Raw genomic sequence first — 23,698 nt, forward strand, 5'->3', positions numbered from 1 at the left:
CTAGCAACTAAAGGGATTACATAAATGAAGTGGAGTAGAAGTACAAAGTAGCATTACTATTACTATTTCTAGAAAATGTGGACATGAGGAGTCAAGGATCAGACCATCAACTCTGCAAATAATGGACGACCCGTCTACTTTTACCAGGACTGCATACATGTATAAATGTTTAACCCTCATGAATGCAGCCTTGAAAAACATCTCAAAATGTCAGAAAACTTCCTGAGATGTTCAGAAACACGGCACATAGTTTGTGTCTTTGAACAATTTTAACCCAAACAGCAATCTGTAGTAGTTTGGTATACTACTCAGGTTTCTGGACAATCACAGCAGAACTCACTAACAAGAAGTGATACCTTTGTGTGTGGTAAGACAACGGATATGCACTTGCTTCCTCATCCAGGAGTTGAGGATCAAACCATTAACTCTGAGACTAATGGACGACCCCGTCTACTCGTACCAGATCTGCATAAATCTATAAACGTCTTTAGCCCTCAAAAGTGCAGAAACATGTTTAAATGTCAGAAAAACCTCCAGAGTTAATGTGTCTTTGATAATTACTCTACCATTCAGCACCCTTAAGCGAGTAGAGATCAATTGTGTTGTCATGATTGAGTGAGGACTGAATCCTCTTTGTTTCTTCCTGCCGGCTAAGAGTGCGCTCAGGACCAGATTAATTGCTCCGAGTGTTAATTTGCTGCCCGCCCCTGGACGCCACGTGTCTCCATTGATTAAACTTAGCCAGTGTCTTGTTGCTCTCTTTGTTCATTTAACAGGGTAATTGATGGGGCTGGTTGTCTTGTCCTCCATTATCTCTCATCTTTCCCTTTCTGGGTTTTTTTTCTACTCTTTCCCTCCCTCCTAAACACTCCTGTTTGCCAGTGGCCTAGCACCTAAATCACGCTGTTTGCAAGCTGTCTCCTCAGGCAAGAGTGTGAGTGTGTGTGTGTGTATGCTCTCTGCACACACACTCACACATAGCTCGTAGTAGAACATTTCTCACGCTAACAACACTGCCTGCCTGTATTTGGTTTGGTTTATTAATCCTGACTGTTATATAGGTCAATATAAGATGAAACAAATAGGAAATTAATAATGTGCCTGGTGTTTCCCTGCAGAGCTCAGGCAGCTGTACACTTTATGTAGCTGAGTTCTGTATTTCATGTAGAAAAGGACATTTCTAAGACATGATCAGAGAGGTGTTGAGGAGGGGATGCTAGCTTTTGACACTTTTCAACACCACCATTCTATCGAGGAAACTCATTGAAAGAAATAAGAGATGGAAGAAGGGTAGAACTACTGAGGGGTTTCCTCTAGGCACAAGGCAATAAGGCATTGTCATATAAGATGGCAAACTTTACTAGATTTCAAGAAATGTTCCAGGTTAAATGGATTCATTTGGGTGAAGTAAGAAAAATGTCCAACTTTGACAAACGTTTGACAACCAAATCTGAGCCGGAGAGTCAAAAATGAAGGAACCTATCCTAGCTTATTAGCTGTGATCTAACAAACACATCTTTGGGTTGTTCAAGACTACCTCTTTTTAAATCTGCTCAGTCTCAACTTTACATTCTATTAATACACCTATTCAGTATTTTGTATACTTAGATTGAGTATCAACGGCTCCTGTTAAGAACCACCAAGAACGGCAAAGCTAACAAGCTAAATTCACTTGTAACCTTTTGTATTTGAATACGGTATGATTTATTGAAAGCAGTCTCAATTATCAAACTAACTATTACTACTTCAACAAAACAAAAAGTAAACGTTGCATGCATACCCTCAATGGCCCATTTAAGGGTTATGTTAGCCAGTGAAACACTAATGCATTTACCAGAGACTCGTGTAAGTGGTTGAGTTTTCTGGAAGTCCTAGGATTCATTTACTTTGAATTATATGCTGCATAAAATAAGAAAGTGTGTCTAACCTGTTTTTTGTAATTCATGTAAAAAGAAAACAGCTGGACAAGACAACAAAAAAACCCCAGAGCTCACATAGAAAATATGTCCACAGCTAGCTTAGCAAACCTATTCATCAACGGACTCGACCACATACAAAAACCCGAAGCCTTTCCCTGAACATCAGACAGCTCCGCAGCCTTGTGATTAATGGAGGCGGCCAAACAGCCCATACGTCAAACAGACGTGGAAAATGTCTGACTAGTCCGGAAACATGCTGAGCTTTGACATTATACGTCAGTCAAAAGTGAGTTTTCCCCGTTTTCACAAGCTGCACTTTTCAAATGCTGGCTAGAGATCGGCAGAGGGTTTGGCAACGAAATTGGGAAACTCTAATTAATATCATCCTTACATTTCCTTTTTACCTGCCTTCACAATACATATGTCCTGCACTGCGATTGAAAGATGTGGATTGGTACAATATGATGGTAAAGCCTAGCATAATGGTCCCTGAATAATGGGATGCAATGTTCAAAATGTCTCCAAAAGCAGCATTCATGTGTTATTCATTCCCTGGTAAACCTGGCATAATAGCTACTACTTCACAGCTCCTGCTTCTCTCACAGTGAGCTGGCGAGGGTCCACTTACTGGAATCAGCGCTCAATAGATGATTGACAGCTCAGGTATGAAGCGTTGCACCTCTGAACTGGTTGTGATGTTTCTAATTCCAATAGTGGACAACCTTGGCACGTGTTTTAAAAAAAAGATCTGCTAAGAAAAAAAACAATATCCTTAATTTTTGCAGCAAATAATTTCAATTTAGTTTGAGATTTTATAATTCTTTTGTTTAGATAGCCATTCATTACTTCTAAAGTTAAATTGACTTCAGCTTCTGTTTTCAAATGCCTTGTTTGAAAAGTTTTAAGGGCTCCCCCACAGTTTTGTTTTGTAAGAAGCAATGTCCTGAACTTGGTAAGGCACATACAATTTCATAGCACTGTCCCGATGCAACTTCAAAACTCCAGATTTCAATAAAACAATTAAAAAGGGCTGCATTTCATTTGTCGCATTCCTTACAGGTTCAAATGATTCTCTGATCCCACAAACACCTACAGTGCATATCCTATTAACATTCAGACACATATATAAGCTTTATAGGACCTGAAAAACACCATCCACTGGGTAACATTCTTAAAACGATGTCCAATATTGCAGATAATTGGTATGATAGGGGATAGGGGAGTGAAGCTTTTTTAAATCTATCTGTGGAGGCATTGAAAAGTATTCTAGAGAAAACAGGTCTGAGTGTTATCGATCTACATACAGTTGGGACGTAATGACGATATGAAACGGGCGCACGGTGAAAAATGTAGAAAAGATTGCAATAAATGGGAGTTAAATAGGAGGTGAGCAGCGAGAACAAGCGAGGAGGGTGGGTATTAGACATAAGGCTGCATGGCGAAAAGAAGGAGAGGGCACCTGGAGACAAGGGTGGACCGAGGAGTCACGTACAGCACATTAGTCACACTTCCAGTGAGGCGTAGCGACACACACTTAGTGCCTTGACACACACTAAGTTAGGGCAACAGAGAGTCACCTAAGGGAGAAGCAACCCTGCGCAGGGAGGCACCGCTGATCTGAATCTGAGAAATTTCATCTTCAGATTCTGCCAGACGAGGATTATATGAAAACTATTTGGATCAGGCAGGCTGTCTAGTGTTTCAACACGCTGCCTTGTGATGAAAAATGAAGTTATCGGATCTCTTGTGGTGTTTGTTTTCCAGATTGAGAAGCCTGCCGTGTCTGATCCCAATTACATAATATATGTTTTGTTAACTCCACTTCTTTGTTCTCCTCTCAGCAGTAGGGCTTTGAAGTTGGCAGAAGAAAGTCATTAGTTTCACTGTTAAACACAACCATAAACTTCAAAGCAATTCTAGAAATTGGAGCATTTTGAATTTTGGATATGGACACAGATTTACTATTATTTGTCTCCACCGATGTTGGAGCGGAAGTTAAGATCTTGAAAAGGGGCCCTATTATGCAGGTTCATATTTATATTTCCTGCCTCTACTGTCATGCTTTAATGTTCAGAAAGCTCTTTATTTTTCTCATACTGTCTGTGCTGCAGCACCTCTTTTCACCCTCTGTCTGAAACCAGAGCCCAGTCTGCTCTGATTGGTTAGCTGGCCGACTCTGTTTTGATTGGTCAACAACTAAGAGATGTCCCGCCTCTTAGCCTATCACGTACAATGTGTTGAAACACGAGCCAGTACAAGTGCAAGTTTTTACATAGTGATGCCACTAAAGGAGTCCCATAGAGGTGTTCAGGCAGGAGTGTTTGGGAGAGAAAGAAAGTCATAATTTAAATACAATGAACGGTGGTTATTAATCCAAAATACACTGCCCGGCCAAAAGAAAGGTCACAAGCCTGTGGGGCAGTGCTGTGATCTGGGGTTGCTGCAGTTGGTCTGGTCTAGGTTCAGCAATGTGCCCAAAGAATGAGGTCAGCTGACTCCCTGAATATACTGAAGCACCAGGTTATTCCATCAGTGGATTCTTTCTTCCCTGATGGCACGGGCATGTTCCAAGAGGACAATGCCAGGATCCGTCAGGCTCAAATTGTGAATGAGTGGTTCAGGGAGCATGAGACATCATTTCCACACATGGATTGGCCCCTACAGAGTCCAGACCTGAACCCGATTGAGAAGACTTTGCGCAGTGGTCCGAATCTCCCGTCATCAATACAAGATCTTGGTGAAAAATGAACGCAAGACAGAAATAAATGTTGAGACTGTTGCAGAAGCTTGTGGAAACGATGCCACAGCGAATGCGTGCCGTAGTCAAAGCTAAAGGCGGTCCAACGAATATCAGAGTGGGTGACCTTTTTTTTGGCCAGGCAGTGTATAATGTAAAAAAAGTTAAGTTGCATGCTCTGTAAAAAAGTATTTGCACGAGACAAATTGTCACAGACAGATCAGCAAGTGCGGTTTGACAGACACTGGTGGATGGAAAGCATCACTGAATAAGAGAAATGCAATGCTATAAATATCCAGTCCTTCAGGTGTAAACAGTGACGAATGTCAATCATTTCTTGGGTGCATCCTTGTTAACTTCTGCAATGGTGGTGATGGAGAAGACTAGTTTTTCTGATAACTCTGATCTGATTGCTCACAGCGGCATTAGCTCTGTTGCATCCACTAAACATCCAGGTGTCTTAGCTTTGTCTTAAGCTTCAGGCTAACAACAGAACAAGCCTTGAGCCAACTGTCTGCATACACAAGTATTTAGGGAGAGCAAAACATAAAAATTACATCGACTCGCCTCGGGCAGTATAATGCTCTGAGCACACTTTGTTATGCCTTAGAGTTGTATATAAATATGTGTTTGTCAGAAAATGTGCCACAGGCTCTGCTGGAAGATCGCTCTTTGATATGCTCACTGTTCACTGGGGAGGAACTTTAATATTTCAAAAGTAATACACACACACACACACACACACACGGTTGGTGGTGGGTGGCCTGCTCCTAATCTGCCTCTAGCTGCAGCGGTGATGGCGTCCCACAGGGCGAGAGAGGGAGAGAATCACATTTGCTGGAAATGCATTGGCAAACGAATAATTCAGCCATTTTTATTTCACTTTGAAGACGTGCTTTTTTCTGCAGGTTTTGTAGACTACTCCGATTTCTTTTCCATACTTTTCTCATCCCTGTCTCAACATGTTATTTTATTAACATGTTGTTTAATTGTTAACATTTTATTTAATATGCTGAAGGTACTAAGCCACAACTGGTCAGCAACTTTTTTAAAAAAGTTATAAAATGCTTGTCTTTACATGTGAACCCTTGGCATTTCAATTGAGTCAAGTAAACACATTGGTTGAAAATAAAACTGGATGATTAAATGATCACAAAGCGGTTTTTCAGTAAGTCTACATTTTGAGGAATGAATCAAAAGATGTGATAAACAAACAACCATCTGATCGCCAAACAACTATGAATACACTCACTATTATAGATAACTAAAGTATTCCATAGGTGGATCATACTAAAGAAACATCCCCTCAAAGAAGTCAAGATTGATTTGGCTTCATGAACATTACTCACACGGCCATCAAATACAGTAAGCACACACACAAGTCTGAAGTGTAAGAGTAAAGAAAATGTGTGTGCATGTTTTCCGTCTGGCCTACAGCCAGCTGTTCACTCTGCTGGTCTGAAGTGAAACACAGAGACATGCAGAGCGAGCCGGTGGAATCACACACACACACACACACACACACACACACACACACACACACACACACACACACACACACACACACACACACACACACACACACACACACACACACACACACACACACACACACACACACACACACACACACACACACACACACACACACACACACACACACACACACACACACACACACACACACACACACACACACACACAAATGCTCTCGTATTTCTCACACACAATGCTCTGCCTAATTAGGGTTGTAATGTGAACAAAGGCAGCAGTCCTATCTGCCACAGCAGACCTCAGAGCGCTCAAGTTCAGACAGGAAACCTCTTAGTGCAGTCCTTCATTTGTCTCCCTCTCTTACACACACACACATTAGTGCAGACTACACACACAATCACGCACAGTAACAGAAAGTCGCACACTTACAGGGACAGGAAGTCTACATCACCTCTCAATATGTTACAGCTCGATCACATTGACAAAGGATCTGGAAGAATTTACGCGGGCAAGAAAAACTACTTTTTGGAAGATGAATAATTACTCTTTTCAAATGTCAGTATGCCAGACCACCCCCAGCTCTCAGCATTGACATAATCATGTTTAGCTTTGAGAGATGATGGATGTAATAACAACATACGGATTGATAGAAGTATCTGAACTCAGTCTCAAAAAGATGATGCTCTCATACAACAAAAGTGAAATGTCAAATGTGTTTTCAGGGGAACTTATTTTTCAGCAAACATATTTTTAAAGTTTCACAAATACTTTGATGGTTAAAGTTTGCAGAAGTCAAAAAACACACGTGGCTTTGATTCAACAGATAGCTATTGAGTCATTTCAACTGAAATAAACCTACTTATTTTGAGCAAAACCACAATTTTAATAAACCTAGACAAGCAGTTTATTTGCTTTATCATAACTAGGGAGTTTGTGCATTTAGTTTTTCACTACATTATTAAAACTGCAACTCTAATCTGGGGACATAATGGAAGATGTAGTTCAGTATTGGAAGGGATTTTGCTAAATTATTGTTGTGCTATGGTTTCATCTTTGCTAGACTCATGCAAATGATGATAGTATGCACTTTTAGTTGTTACACATACTTAAATGAATTGATCATAAAGGGACTGGATGGTATTCACTGTCAGAACATGAGTCCATCTTCTAACCCTTGGCTATACAAAAGTAGGCATTTCAAAAAAAAACTATAGTGGATTAGGTGTTTATTTTATTCCTTTCATACACTGTTTGATACCGTGATAACGGTGGAAAGCTTGAAATATAGTTCAGTGACTTCAGAGCAGCAACTCAATGTGTTTCATATAACTTCTTATGTGCCTGTGGATAAATCTATTGCTTTGTTTATCCAATGAAATATACCCACTGCCACCTCGGTGGGATGGAAAACTGTACGAGTGTCTCCAAAACAATGGGATGGGCTTGGTTAACTGTCTGCACACACACACACACAAAAACCACACACACACACTCAAACGCATCCCTGTCCTCCTGCCAGTAATGAAGCAGATAATAAGCTGCTTCACGCTCTGCTGTAGCAAAACCAAAATCAAAACACTGTTGATTTAAGAATCAAAATGCGTACACTCATGGGTTTTTCATCTTCCATGCTCCGTGGCAATGATGAGGTAGCGCTTCATTGTGTGTGTGTGTGTGTGTGTGTGTGTGTGTACTGTATGTGTGTGTTTGAGCTGTATATCAGAAGCCTGAGGAGCAGGCAGTGGGTTGCTAGGCGGCGTTGAGAATCCATTCCTCGTGCTTCCCGCCTCATTTCAGCTCTCTGTATTTCCAATAAATTATTTTCTGACTTCTACACTGAAGTTGTCACCAAAATAGTTTTGTTTTGTATTTCTGAACTTGAAACATAAACAATAAGGGAGACAATAAGCCATGGAAACATTTAGGCTTTGGAAAGACACATAAAAACAAACTACGATATAAAGAAAACATAAGAAGTGAGGCTGTAGTTGCACTTAAGGTATCATATTTGTTTTTGTGCCTCTACTGGGTCATGTCTCCATGCTTTAATGTTCAGAAAGCTCTTTATTCTTCTCATACTGCCTGTGCTGCAGCACCTCTTTTCACCCTCTGTCTGAAACCAGAGCCCAGTCTGCTCTGATTGGTAAGCTGGCCGGCTCTGTTGTAATTGCTCAACCGCTAAGAGATATCCCGCCCTTAGCCTATCACGTACGATGTGTTGGAGCGCTAGCCAATAGAAGTGTGACTAAGTAAGTAACCAAAGGAGTCTATTGGAGGCGTTTCAGGCAGGGGGGAGTGTGTGCGAGAGAAACTCCCTCTGGAGGAAACTTCCCTGCCCTTGCAGACCATTTACATGCACACAAACCTTTAGAACAAACTACAGGAAAGGAAGAAAGCCCAGAAAGCATAATAGGCCGTCTTTAATATTAATCCACTTCACATAAAGTCCACCAAGAAGGTGTTTCCACAGGAAAGCCTTTATCCTTTATTGATTTTCCTAATTAAAGCAATGACACAAAGCTTAGAAGCTGTAAAAGAAGGGTTTTACAGCTTTGATCCAAAGACGCTGCGGCCCGATACCAAGGTAATGACTCTGATATTTTGACAGTGTTGCATCTGACTTTGCATTTTTTGCAGAAAACAACTTCCTAATTTTTATGGACTACTTGTTTTTTGTGTTATTGACTATATCCTCCTCTTGAGGGAGCCTATACACTGTCATAGTGATTACTCTACTGTGTTCATGTGTGTGTTCAAGGGAACCAGATCGCTATAAAAAGTGTAAAATAGTTTAAAATATATTTGGAAATGGAAGGGTTTGAATTTTCGCCTGAGAGAAATATGTTTCCCTGTTTGACAACACTTTTGAAATAGTTTCCACGTCAGACATCGGAAAAAGAAACAAGGATTCCTCCGGTTTTCATACCTTTTCTTCACAGCCCCATGGTTACTCATTCCCTCCCATGGTAAAGCAGGTGACAATTGCAGGAGACAAAACACATTTCAAAGCAACGTACTTTCAGACAGAGCCTCAAAATGTCTGTCAAACACATATATTACAAACACTTAGATTTTCTACCTGAATATTTCTCAGTAACATGTGTCGGTAAACTGTATTTATGAAATGATTTTATTGCCACAGAGCTTCTTCCATGTGGATTTAAGGATATGAGAAGCCATGTCCTGACTACAGGTCCATTATTTCTATAAACGCTCCAATCTCCTGTGTTTCTAATGGAAATATAAAACTCAACTGGGGTCTAATGAGCTACTGTGGTGTGATGTGATTCGTTCTTAATAACATTTATATATACATGTTCTTATCATTTGTTGTCTGGACGTGCATGTGACAAGTTCGGTGTAAAATAAAGCAATTTCGACATAACTATTTTTTTTGAAAACATGCTGGAATTGGTTAACGTTTAATAATTTGATGTTGTTGCCTCTTTTCTTTTTAAGAACAAATGATTTGTTAATGCAAATATATATCCAACAGATGCTGATCCTCCAAAAATTAGATGTCATTTCATTGAGATTGTGGCAGATTCTGCTGCATGCATACTGTTGTGCTTTTGTGTCACACTACAAAAGAGGATAGTAAACAACCGACTGGATTTGGTCCAGTTATACTGTAAAATCAGGGTTTTATTTGGTAGTCGGATTCATTTATGAATTATAAAACCTTATCAGATTTAGTCAGTTTGCAAACAAATCCACCGATAAAGTTTGTAATAACGTAGCATAGTAGAATCTGCCATATCATGTAGAAAGTAAAAGCTTTAGGGGTGGATAAATGTCATCCTGAGAGAGTACTTGTCCTTTATTCCAATGCCACGGTGAGCAGTGAAATCCAGTTCTTTTTATGTTAAATCCTGATTTCCTTGAAGTGTGGAGTGTCATTATCCAGTTCCAGTACGGTATTGGAACAGGTACTCATTAATCCAGGTGTGTGTGTGTGTATTTGTGTGTGGCACTTGTCCGTCTCCAGCGAGGCTTTAAAGAGGGATTGAATGAGAGGAAGGATAGCTTTCAAGTGGGGATTAGGCTAAAGCTGGGTCTCTCTCTGGGTCATTATTCAAAAGGCAGTGAGTGGCATCGGAACCCCTTCAACCCGTGGAAAGCGGAGGAAGCTCCATCAGTAATGAAAGGCGGAGAGCAGGGGAGTGTGTGTATAATGAATAGTGCATTGTTATGAAAGAGCTGAAAAACTTTCTTTGGGTGACAGAGAAAGAGGAAGTCAACATAATGTCTCATGTTTGTCATTTCTATGGTGGATTTCCAGGTTGCTACCACCCTTATGTTGGGATATAACTAAAATCAATGACATATAAGGGCTCTGGAGACTAACGCTGAGCAGCTAATATGCACTCCTCCTGCCTGGGAGGAAAGAAGACTTTACTCCCAGAGATGACACAAGTACGTGTTTGAAAAAAATGAATTGAGTGGCTATAACTTTTATTTTAAAACTCAACCTGATTGAGCATGATCAATAATATAAGCAGTGTAAAGAAATGCCAGGAAGAGCATTTCCTCGGCCTTGTAACTGCAGCGTACCAATGACAGCCTCAGAAACACGTTCAGACAGCCAGGCTTTCACACATTTCATTCTAACTGTATGTCACATACAGTATATTGAACCAATCCCACCAAACCTGTGTGGAGAGCTTTATTTCTTTTCTCAAGTTATTAGGGCAAGTCCAAGAACGGGGTATCAGAGGATAAGCCAGGATCCAGGAGTGCAGCTATAGGGAACACTATCTTCGAAACAATGGTAGACACATGTACTTCTGAACACATTGTAACAACGAAAGCAAACAATCAACATAAATAAATGAAAGATGCTCACTACAGTTGTCCACTCTGATCATTCTGCAAGCTGCTGACTTTTTAAAGAGGAGGATGTTTACAAACCATCTGGAGGAGGATTTTAGATGGCATTATTAAAAGGTTATTTTCCACAGACCTTATTTTCTAAGGCTTTTAGATGCAATATTTAAAAACTGTGATTGGTTGTCATTTGTCCCCCTCCTGTAATTCTTCCTTCAACACAATAACAAAGTGCATTTCAGAACGGCTTGTGTCCAAAATCATGTAAACGAACTATATCTGAAACAGCAAAGTCCACCTTTTTGGTGTTATAGCAAAAGAGTGAACGTAGCTATTAAAGCAGGAAGGAATAAAACAAAAGGCAGAAAACTGAGTGAGTCTCTTTTAGCTGATGCTGTGTCTTTGCATCCTTCCTTGGTGCTACAGTTTGACTGATCCAAGTTTTCTGACACAGCAGAGAAGGGCTTACACCAGGATCAGACACTAACCCTCGGCTCGTGGCTTGTTATTTTTCTGTTGGTTGGTCCGGATCATCTCGAGTAGCAAGGTTTTTCTTGGCAATTCTCAAATATCTCACTATCTCTGCTGTCACACCAAAGGACAAAGTATACAGAGCTGTTACTTATTGTGTATTTGTCGGAGGATATTCAAATGGATGGAGATGGATTGGAGCCCTGATGATCAAAGAGTGATGCAGGAAGTAGATTACAAAGTTAGATATTATTAACTAACAGGATACTGCTCATACATATCAAAAATATCTTTGCCAGGATGAATACAAAGTGATGCTTGAACAATACTGGCCTGCTTATGATAAATGTATATTTAGGAAAACTACGACAAAGACCTCAATCAAAACTGTTATACATAACAAAATAATAGTATTGTTTTTGCCTCTGGATTGACGAATTATCTCTATGAAGAGAAGCACACGGCTAACATTGAGGTAGCTGTAAATAAGGCTACAAAGAACTGATCGCATCAACCATTTCATCATGCTTCCTCAATTTCCCTCGGGATAAATAAAGTTTCTTGAATCTTGAATTCTTGAATGTTTCATGTCCCGCTTACTCATTGTTTTTGTGGCAAGACAAGAGGAAACTGAGCATGGGGAAGTGATAAGATAATGATCAGTCTGTTAACACTGATACGGCAAAGGACTTTGCATTGTCATCGCCTTGTTCGGATCAAATAAGCCACACTCTCACACATTTGCACGCACACGGCACCTCATGACAAAGAAAAAAGAGAGATGTGTTAACACACGCCTACAGAGCCGACACTGTATCACACAGACTGGTGCTCCTAATCAACTAAACTTTTTAATTACGTTTCAAATAAAAATATGATCTTCTTAGTGGTTAATGGAAATGGAAACAAGAGAAAAACACATTTGAACCACATCAAATGTTCTTCATGTTGATTTCTACTGTGACAGATTTAATAGCAATAGGAGAATCAACCCAATGCAAACATAGATAGTCAAACCAACAATGCATTTGGTATCCTGCAGCAGAAAATACTATTTAGTTTTCCATCTAAAAATGTGAAAAAGAGTTTGGAAAACACATTTTAATTGCGAAATACCTGCAGCCTGAGGATAGAAACGTTGAGCACAAAACACAGAATGAGGAGGAACACAGGGTTACAAGAGGCTAAACAGCTGGTTAATTTTCTCTCTGTATTCTGTATTGTGAAACACTCAGAGTAAAAGTATTGAATATATTTGATAATGATTATCATATACTCTTCTGGTTAGATGGTGCAACTGCATTTCATTGTCTCAGTACTCTGTTCTCTTGAATTCTGTATCAGCACCAAAACTGAACTTTACTACAAGGATTACATGAAGGTCGAATGAACATATACCACACTGCAAAAAAGGAATTTCAAGAAAGTAAAAAAGGCCTTGTATCAAGGAAATAAGTCTTATTCTTTGTCCAAAAAGAATATCAATCTTGTCAAGCATGTTTTGCATTAGAAAAATCATCTCATGTTAAGACAGTATGGCTAAGTCTTTCTTGATAAGATATTCCAGATAATTCTGAGCTAGAATGAACCAGAAACAGAGTATACAAATGTTTAACAATAAAACTCAGTGGAGCAACAAGTTTATGTGCCTTATTTTAAGAGTATGACAATTTGCACAACTTCTCAATTTAAGAATGCCGTGAAACAAGAACAATTACAGTTTTTTAAAAATTATTATTATTTCATTGCAGGCCATCTGAACCTGACAGAACCTGCTGCTTCATATCTAACATGCTAAGATGACAGCAGACTGGTCTATACAACACACAACATACAACATAATACAAATAACCATGCTGGATGAAAACTGCATGGCCCACAAACAAAACCATTTTTTAAAAAGTATTTGCAAATACGTAAAATAGATTTTTTTAAACCCAGAGAATTCCGAGTCAATGTCCTCTCCGGGGTTCCCAGCAAAACCCTGGAGAGGCTCCAGCTTGTCCAGAACTCTGCCGCCAGAGTTCTCACCCGCACCAAGCCATGGCAGCACATCACCCCCACCCTCATCCACCTTCACTGGCTCCCGATCAAGTCCCGGATCACTTTCAAAACCCTCCTCTTCACCTACAGTTCTCTCCATGGCCTTGCTCCACCGTACCGGACCTCGTACCGGACCTCCTCCATCCCTACACCCCTACACGAAGCCTGCGGCCCTCGGACACGGGTCTTCTGTCGCTCAGTGTTGCGGCTGTGGTTTATTAAATCGGTTCATATATACAGCTAGTTACTCTCTGAGGTCATAGAGAGTGCAGGGAGTGAGGTTGTGCAACAGCGTCTTGCAAAAGAAACCTCTGGAATAGGTCAGAGGGCCTCCAAGCATGAGTATGGGAAAGACATATGGTTCACCTTATTTGGGCACACACACATTGGACACGTACACACATTTCTCCTATAAACTGCATGCAAAAAGAGAGTTCGGGGGACTTCCACAATTGGCTCTGGGAACCTCGTATGGCCCGTGTTGGTGTATGACACTATGCTGTTTGTAATAAACCTTATTATATACAAGCTGGTGTCTCCGGAGACTTCTTCATCATCTTCACAAACATCGCTACAAGATATACCTCACGGCCCCCATCCTCTGGAACGCTCTCCCTGCCTCCCTGGAAATCTTCAAATCCTCACCTCTTCACCATAGCCTTTAACCACTAACTCATCTTACTCCCCCGTTCTTCTACCACAACTGCCATTTCTGTTTTCTATTTTATTTCTTATTTCTTTTTCTATTCTTTATTTGTCCTACTTTTGTTTGTTTATTTGTTTTCTGTCTGTCCTCACAACATGGAAAGCAGCCTTGGGTACCGAGAAAGGCGCTTTACAAATTGAAATGATTATTATTCAACAAAAGTTTGTAAGTATAATATAATACCTTAGATTTATTGTGGCCTACAAAAGGTATTGCCAATAAGATATAATCTAAGGATCAAGAATCTAGAAGAGTCTCACAGCCAAATCTAAGCATGACACATTACAAGAGTATTTTTAGAGACTTGACAAAACACCAAGAAACCTCGGAGTCGCTCAGAGAAAAACACTGCACGACTAAAATATTGCGAAAAGACGTGGTCAAAGACACAGCATTTTAGCTGATTCATTTTCATTCAGTGAGGCAGGTACAAAAGTGGCATTACTGTATTACAAAGACTGTCATTAGAACATAACACAAGCAAGTTCAAAGCACAGACAAAGCAGGAGTGAACTAAAGGGATCACTTCTCACCGAAAACAACTCCATTTAAGGCCAGTATTGAAGAGGAATTGTTCACACAACAGAGAAAAAAAACATACACTTTTAGAAGAAGTGCCAGGCACATTTTGCATTTAAAATAAGCCTTTCTGCATCTTTGAAATATGCACAACCATGAGTAAGGGGAATTTCTCCAACGCTATAAAAGAGATGTCAGCTATCCACCAAACCACAGATTTACAGCACCTACTGTACTGTAGTTCTCACACTGCAAGAAGTGAGTATCACATCTGCCTTTCAGTTATGCTGATGATTACAATTGAATATTTAATATCACGCTAAAACCAGGACAAAGGCGGTATACACATTTGTTTGTTTGTTTACAGGATGAAGTGCACCACCGCCTTTCTGGTGTTGTCCATGGTGGTCCTCATGGCTGAACCTGGGGACGCTTTCTTTGGCCACCTTTACCGGGGAATTGTTAGCGGTAATCATCATTAAGAATATACTTCTGACATGTTTGACATCGCTGGTGTAAATAATCATTACGTTGATGCATGAATGTGTGTGTAAACAAAGCTAACTGCATGTACTTATTTTTCTAATCAAATAGGAACTAACTTTAAAAAAGGGTTTATAAAATATGTTCAAGACTAAAACTAGTATTTTTAAATACATGTTGTCCCTGCAATATTTGAATGAATGTTTAAAAGGCCTTAGAATGTTTTATGATTAATACATTTACTTCTAGTTCTACAAATAATATGTTTGTCTTTTTTATCTCTCTTTGAAGTTGGCAAGCACATCCATGGGTAAGGACTACTCCTTGATATCTCTCTTATTTAAAAGTGCTCTAGTTGGCTTGGTGTTAAATATCTAAACTGAACTCTCTGAATCCTCTCCTCATCATCAGACTCCTAAGCGGGAAAAACCCTGCAGCGATGAGGGACCAGGACGCGATGACGGACCAGGACGCGATGAGGGACCAGGACGCGATGAGGGACCAGGACGCGATGAGGACAGGACGATGACGGACAAGAGCGATGGACCAACGAGCGTTTGAACGAGAGCGAGCGTTTGCCTGAGTCTACAATGATGGACTACGCTGAAAACGTTGAGCATTAAATTCTTTTTCTCCTTAAATAAAGCAAATAAAATGGACTCATTGTGCTAACCATTGCTTGAAAGTAGAATGTCATTATTGATTTAAACGTCATTTGGAATAAATCTTCTTTGTTATACAGCAAACCGTTTTTCCTGTGTCTTATTCAAAAGATCAAATCTGAACAAAGAAAGACATGTGTTGGCCTTTACGCCATCCAGAAACCTAATTTTACTATAGGTGACAAACTAAAGATGAAATTAGTGTAAATATTAGTATAAAGTGTTATACATTTATGTCAATTCAAGGACTAAATGATTAAAACAATCCTGAAATACAGTAAAAAAGAAGTTCTATTATAGGCTTGAATACAGTCACGCTTTTTTGTCTCTAATTCAGAATAAAACCTAAATGAACAAAGCTAGATGTAATCCTTCATCATATAATATAAGTCATGGTTAATAGCTGAGACCTCCACATACATTACAACAGAATATGCATCATGAAAAATAATAATATTAATAACTAAACTGCTGTTTTCCTCCAGTCACAACTTAGCATTTCAGTTAGAAATCAGAATACCTTTATTCGTCCCACAGAGGGAAAATGGACATTTGCTACAGCAACAGAGCCAAAGACAGCTTTTAAAAAAAAAAGCATGCATTAAAAACAATATTAAAGATAAGAAATAGAAAATAACAATACAATTACACAATTCACTAAAAGAGATATAGCAGCCAGGTATATAATGCACAGTTATTAATGGCATATGTGGCAGGAAGGGAGGACCTGCGGTACCTCTCTGTGAGACACCGGGGCTGTAGAAAGGCAGACATGCTGTTAAGAAGGAGCTGTACGGTGTTTTCGGATGTTATGTTGAAATCAACACATACATATTCCACATTTCTGTGAATTCTGATGAAAAAAGGAAGAGGTTCATCTGATCTATTGTCCAATATACATATCGCAAACATGTCAAATAGATTTTTTTAAACCCAGAAATGTCAGAGTTATCTAATGTTTGAGAAAATGCAAAGTATAATATAAAACCTTTGATCCACAGTGGCCCAAAAAAGGTATGGCAAATAAGAAATGTATCATCTAGAAGAGTCACACAGCCAAAACTAAACATGACACATTATAAGAATATTTCTAGAGACTTCAAACAGCGAGCAAAGCAACCTCTGAGTCGAAGAAAAGTAGTGGCAACACTCAAGGACACAAGATTTTAGCTGAGTCATTTTCATTCAGGAAGGAAGATACACAAGTGGCATCACTGTATCACAAAGCCTGTCGTTCGGACATAACACAAGACCATAATACAACTCCATGTAAGGCTGATATTGAAAATAATGTGTTCACACAAAAAAGACAAAGAACACACACATTAAGGGTTTAGAGCAGAGGTTTTCAGAGTCTGACAATCAAAACCTTTCCAGGCAAGTTTGCATTTAAAATGAGCTGCTTTTTTTGATGAAGAGTATTTAACAGGAATATTGAGACATCATGGGCACTCTGAGTTGAACTACCTCAGGATGTGTTTTACGTTGCTGGATTGCAAAACATTGCACATACCATGAGTAAGGACAAATTCTCCATAAAAAGAGATGGCAGCCATCCACCAACCCACACAGACCTGTAGATCTCTCCCTGCTGATAACTACCAGTGACTTAAACCTTCACTTAGAGGAAAGAAGTGAGTATCACATCTGCGTTTCAGTTATGCTGATGATTACAATTGAATATTTAATATCACGCTAAAACCAGGACAAAGGCGGTATACACATTTGTTTGTTTGTTTACAGGATGAAGTGCACCACCATCTTTCTGGTGTTGTCCATGGTGGTCCTCATGGCTGAACCTGGGGACGCTTTCTTTGGCCACATTTTAAAGGGAATTGTTGGCGGTAATCATTATTAAGAATATACTTCTGACATGTTTGACATCGCTGGTGTAAATAATCATTACGTTGATGCATGAATGTGTGTGTAAACAAAGCTAACCTGAGTGTCAATATTTTAAAGGTATGACATGTGTTCAGTTGATTGTGAAAACTGTCAGATATCTAAAGATTCATTCATAATAATAATAATAATAAAGAATCAATTCTGTACCTACAATATTTAAATAAATGTTTAAAAAGCCTTACAGTGTTTCATGATGAATTCAAAGTACTACACATGATAACACATGTCTTTCTTACATCTTTTTAGTCGGCAAGCACATCCATGGGTAAGGACTACTCCTTGATATCTCCCTTTAAAAGTGCTCTAGTTGGCTTGCTTTTAAATATCTAAACTGAACTCTGAATCCTCTCCTCATCATCAGACACATCCACGGGAGACACGGTGAAGCGATGAGGGACCAGGACGCGATGAGGGACCAGGAAGCGATGAGGGACCAGGACGCGATGAGGGACCAGGAAGCGATGAGGGACCAGGAAGCGATGGACCAACGAGCGTTTGAACGAGAGCGAGCGTTTGCCTGAGTCTACAATGATGGAGCAACCATGAAAATGAAATGCTTTTTCTCCTTAAATAAAGCAAATAAAATGGACTCATCTGTGCTAACCATTGCTTGAAAGTAGAATGTCATTATTGATTTAAACGTCATTTGGAATAAATCTTCTTTGTTATACAGCAAACCGTTTTTCTTGTGTCTTGGGACAAACTTAAGATGGAATTAGTGTAAATATTAGTCTAAAGTTGCATACATTTATGCCAATTCATGAACTACATGGTGAAAGGAATCCTGAAATACAGCAAAAAACAAGTCCTATTATATGTCGTCTTTAGAGTAGTTAATATAGGGAGAAAGACCTCGTTAGGTAGGCCTATACTAAGGTCTCTACTAAACTAACATATTGTGAATAAAAGTAGTGGCAAAAGTCAAGAACACAACATTTCAGCTGACTCATTTTCCTTCAGTAAGGAAGACACAAACGTGGCATCCCCGTAGCACAAAGACTGTCCTTAGCACATAACACAAGCACAGACAAAGCCGAAGCTAAGTAAAGGGATCACTTTTGACATAAACAACTCCATTAATGCTGGTATTGAAAAAAAGATTTAACACAAAGAACTAAAATAGATACACATCAAGAATTCAGAGCAGAGGTTTTCAAAGTCTGACAATCACAATGTCTCCCAGGCAAGTTCTGCATTTAAAATGAGCTGCTTTTTTTCCTGATGCTTATTTGGAAGAAAGGTTAATACAGCATTACACTTTGAGTTGAACTACGTCAGGGTGTGTTTTACCTGACTGGACTACAAAGAATTGCACACACGATGAGTAAGGGGAAATTCTCCCACTCTATAAAAGAGATGGCGGCCATCCACCAACCCACAGAGACCTGTAGATCTCTCCCTGCTGATAACTACCAGTGACTTAAACCTTCACTTAGAGGAAAGAAGTGAGTATCACATCTGCGTTCAGTTATGCTGATGATTACAATTGAATATTTAATATCACGCTAAAACCAGGACAAAGGCGGTATACACATTTGTTTGTTTGTTTACAGGATGAAGTGCACCACCATCTTTCTGGTGTTGTCCATGGTGGTCCTCATGGCTGAACCTGGGGACGCTTTCTTTGGCCACATTTTAAAGGGAATTGTTAGCGGTAATCATTATTAAGAATATACTTCTGACATGTTTGACATCGCTGGTGTAAATAATCATTACGTTGATGCATGAATGTGTGTGTAAACAAAGCTAACCTGAGTGTCAATATTTTAAAGGTATGACATGTGTTCAGTTGATTGTGAAAACTGTCAGATATCTAAAGATTCATTCATAATAATAATAATAATAAAGAATCAATTCTGTACCTACAATATTTAAATAAATGTTTAAAAAGCCTTACAGTGTTTCATGATGAATTCAAAGTACTACACATGATAACACATGTCTTTCTTACATCTTTTTAGTCGGCAAGCACATCCATGGGTAAGGACTACTCCTTGATATCTCCCTTATTTTAAAAGTGCTCTAGTTGGCTTGCTTTTAAATATCTAAACTGAACTCTGAATCCTCTCCTCATCATCAGACACATCCACGGGAGACACGGTGAAGCGATGAGGGACCAGGACGCGATGAGGGACCAGGAAGCGATGAGGGACCAGGAAGCGATGGACCAACGAGCGTTTGAACGAGAGCGAGCGTTTGCCTGAGTCTACAATGATGGAGCAACCATGAAAATGAAATGCTTTTTCTCCTTAAATAAAGCAAATAAAATGGACTCATTATGCTAACCATTGCTTGAAAGTAGAATGTCATTATTGATTTAAACGTCATTTGGAATAAATCTTCTTTGTTATACAGCAAACCGTTTTTCTTGTGTCTTGGGACAAACTTAAGATGGAATTAGTGTAAATATTAGTCTAAAGTTGCATACATTTATGCCAATTCATGAACTACATGGTGAAAGGAATCCTGAAATACAGCAAAAAACAAGTCCTATTATATGTCGTCTTTAGAGTAGTTAATATAGGGAGAAAGACCTCGTTAGGTATACTAAGGTCTCTACTAAACTAACATATTGTGAATAAAAGTAGTGGCAAAAGTCAAGAACACAACATTTCAGCTGACTCATTTTCCTTCAGTAAGGAAGACACAAACGTGGCATCCCCGTAGCACAAAGACTGTCGTTAGCACATAACACAAGCACAGACAAAGCCGAAGCTAAGTAAAGGGATCACTTTTGACATAAACAACTCCATTTAATGCTGGTATTGAAAAAAAGATTTAACACAAAGAACTAAAATAGATACACATCAAGAATTCAGAGCAGAGGTTTTCAAAGTCTGACAATCACAATGTCTCCCGGGCAAGTTCTGCATTTAAAATGAGCTGCTTTTTTTCCTGATGCTTATTTGGAAGAAAGGTTAATACAGCATTACACTTTGAGTTGAAATACGTCAGGGTGTGTTTTACCTGACTGGACTACAAAGAATTGCACACACGATGAGTAAGGGGAAATTCTCCCACTCTATAAAAGAGATGGCGCCATCCACCAACCCACAGAGACCTGTAGATCTCTCCCTGCTGATAACTACCAGTGACTTAAACCTTCACTTAGAGGAAAGAAGTGAGTATCACATCTGCGTTCAGTTATGCTGATGATTACAATTGAATATTTAATATCACGCTAAAACCAGGACAAAGGCGGTATACACATTTGTTTGTTTGTTTACAGGATGAAGTGCACCACCATCTTTCTGGTGTTGTCCATGGTGGTCCTCATGGCTGAACCTGGGGACGCTTTCTTTGGCCACATTTTAAAGGGAATTGTTAGCGGTAATCATTATTAAGAATATACTTCTGACATGTTTGACATCGCTGGTGTAAATAATCATTACGTTGATGCATGAATGTGTGTGTAAACAAAGCTAACCTGAGTGTCAATATTTTAAAGGTATGACATGTGTTCAGTTGATTGTGAAAACTGTCAGATATCTAAAGATTCATTCATCATAATAATAATGAAGAATAAATTCTGTACCTACAATATTTAAATAAATGTTTAAAAAGCCTTACAGTGTTTCATGATGAATTCAAAGTACTACACATGATAACACATGTCTTTCTTACATCTTTTTAGTCGGCAAGCACATCCATGGGTAAGGACTACTCCTTGATATCTCTCTTATTTTAAAAGTGCTCTAGTTGGCTTGCTTTTAAATATCTAAACTGAACTCTGAATCCTCTCCTCATCATCAGACTCATCCGCGGGAGACACGGTGAAGCGATGAGGGAACAGGACGCGATGAGGGACCAGGACGCGATGAGGGACCAGGAAGCGATGAGGGACAAGGAAGCGATGGACCAACGAGCGTTTGAACAAGAGCGAGCGTTTGCCTGAGTCTACAATGATGGAGCAACCATGAAAATGAAATGCTTTTTCTCCTTAAATAAAGCAAATAAAATTGACTCATTGTGCTAACCATTGCTTGAAAGTAGAATGTCATTATTGATTTAAACGTCATTTGGAATAAATCTTCTTTGTTATACAGCAAACCGTTTTTCTTGTGTGTTATTCAAAAGATCAAATCTGAAGAAAGAAAGACATGTGTGTTGGCCTTTACGCCATCCAGATGACAAACTCAAGATGAAATTAATGTAAATATAAGTTGGATTAGCATACATTTATGCCAATTCATGAACTAAATGATTAGAAGAATCCTGAAATACAGTAAAAAAATCAATACACAAAACAGCGTGACTGTGTTTAGGCATATAAGGACTTCCCTTATATGCCTAAACACAGTCACGCTGATTTGTCTATCGATGTAATTCAGAATACAAACTAAATGAACAAAGCTAGATATAATCCTTCATCAAATACAATAAGTGGTCGTTGATAGCTGAGTCCTCCACATGCATTAAATTAAAATATGTATTCCTTTAAACTCCAAATTCCTCAGAGACGTGAACGTATAACGAGACAAAATGGCGCTTTTCTTCAGAAATAGGGACATTTATGACACCATTTTTACACGTGAATGCAAATGAGTGATTGAAGAAGTGACCACAACGTCTGTCAGACCGGTTTACTTGCAAGCATGGCATGAACCGTGAGTAAGGGAAATTAGAAACCGCTATAAAAACAGGGCTCTACGATCTACCGACCAACAGAGCTTTACCAGATCTCACGCAGCTCGACTGATACCAGCCTTTTGTCCTCCATCTTTAGAAGAGACGTAAGTATCTTATCTTCCTTTATTTGTGCTGTTACACACAACTGGATATATAAAATCAATGTTTGTCAAAAATCACGACACACTCTTTTTCTCAGGATGAAGTGCATCACCGTCTTTCTGGTGTTGTCGATGGTCGTCCTCATGGCTGAACCAGGGGAGGCTTTCTTTCACCACATTATTGGAGGACTTATTGAAAGTAGGCCGAACTATTATAACCATTGCTATTAACATTTGACATTTTTTGCACAACATAGCTGGACATGCACTTGTGTAACTAATCATGATACAGATGCATGATTACATGTGTACTTATAGAAGCTAAACTGAACCTCCATACTTCAAACCGTCAAATATCTGCACTATGTTGATTATAAGGCCTTACAATGTCAATTATACTGCAAAGCTCACCAAATGCAATGTCCTGATGGTTGTTTCTTCTTTCTTTACTAGTGGGCAAGCACATCCATGGGTAAGGTGTTTTGCTTGACACGTTTGACTTTTGCTTTCGTTGCATTAATTGTTTTATTCCTGAGCACTTTGAATCTTCTCTCCTCCCAACAGACTCATCCACGGGAAAGAGTTTAAAGCGATGCAAGAGCAGGACATGATGGAACAACGTGCGTTCGAACGAGAGAAAGACCTTGCCTGAGTCCATCTGATAAAACCAATGCTTTCTTCTTCTATTCCACATTAAAACATAATCAAAACGGAGAGTGTGATTGAACCATTTGTCATATGGAATAAATCAGCATTATTATACTGAAAACATCTGCCTATGGTCTTATTTTTAAGAAAACCGGGATGGAAATAATAAGAATTTCGTGTTATGCAAAGTCAACATATTAAGCCGTTTGATTTGATTCAACTGAATTAAAAACCTTACAGGGATAGGTGACAAATTAAAGATAAAAGCAGTGTAAAAATATGTAGATTTGAGTTTTTGCACTACTGTACAAACTAATATACAGTAGAAAGACGATCAGAATACGTGGTAAAAGGTTTACGTACGATTATTTATGTACACAGAGAGAAGGGTAACCTTTTAACACCTTGGTTAAATAAAGGAATTTATCAGAATCAGGAAGCTTCCTTTTTTAATTCACAAAAGCAACAAAACATGATTAGTACTTAATACTGTACAACTGAGGATGTTGATGCAACATGATGTAGCAGAAACCGCAAAGCCACATCCGAAGGCC

General features: G+C 39.1%; 5 protein-coding genes across 5 annotated transcripts in view; 4 read left to right on the top strand and 1 right to left on the bottom strand.

Moving 5' to 3' along the window:
* Window positions 1-23,698, bottom strand: part of LOC134876603 (exostosin-1) — a 170,692-nt gene that overhangs the window by 51,911 nt on the left and 95,083 nt on the right. The window lies entirely within an intron of this gene.
* On the top strand, window positions 14,720-15,945 carry LOC134876608 (dicentracin-like). Its single transcript, XM_063901624.1, has 4 exons — window positions 14,720-14,974; window positions 15,084-15,184; window positions 15,491-15,509; window positions 15,611-15,945. The coding sequence occupies exons 2-4, from the start codon at window positions 15,085-15,087 to the stop codon at window positions 15,726-15,728; spliced, it is 237 nt and encodes a 78-aa protein (XP_063757694.1). The 5' UTR covers window positions 14,720-14,974; window position 15,084; the 3' UTR covers window positions 15,729-15,945.
* LOC134876604 (dicentracin-like) lies at window positions 17,311-18,443 on the top strand. The gene is made up of 4 exons (XM_063901621.1): window positions 17,311-17,495; window positions 17,605-17,705; window positions 18,013-18,031; window positions 18,128-18,443. The coding sequence occupies exons 2-4, from the start codon at window positions 17,606-17,608 to the stop codon at window positions 18,285-18,287; spliced, it is 279 nt and encodes a 92-aa protein (XP_063757691.1). The 5' UTR covers window positions 17,311-17,495; window position 17,605; the 3' UTR covers window positions 18,288-18,443.
* On the top strand, window positions 19,017-20,125 carry LOC134876607 (dicentracin-like). The gene is made up of 4 exons (XM_063901623.1): window positions 19,017-19,211; window positions 19,320-19,420; window positions 19,728-19,746; window positions 19,847-20,125. The coding sequence occupies exons 2-4, from the start codon at window positions 19,321-19,323 to the stop codon at window positions 19,968-19,970; spliced, it is 243 nt and encodes an 80-aa protein (XP_063757693.1). The 5' UTR covers window positions 19,017-19,211; window position 19,320; the 3' UTR covers window positions 19,971-20,125.
* On the top strand, window positions 20,786-21,816 carry LOC134876605 (dicentracin-like). Its single transcript, XM_063901622.1, has 4 exons — window positions 20,786-20,887; window positions 20,996-21,096; window positions 21,401-21,419; window positions 21,520-21,816. The coding sequence occupies exons 2-4, from the start codon at window positions 20,997-20,999 to the stop codon at window positions 21,659-21,661; spliced, it is 261 nt and encodes an 86-aa protein (XP_063757692.1). The 5' UTR covers window positions 20,786-20,887; window position 20,996; the 3' UTR covers window positions 21,662-21,816.

This window comes from Eleginops maclovinus, chromosome 15 (genome assembly GCF_036324505.1).
Source record: "Eleginops maclovinus isolate JMC-PN-2008 ecotype Puerto Natales chromosome 15, JC_Emac_rtc_rv5, whole genome shotgun sequence".
NCBI classification, from domain to species: domain Eukaryota; kingdom Metazoa; phylum Chordata; class Actinopteri; order Perciformes; family Eleginopidae; genus Eleginops; species Eleginops maclovinus.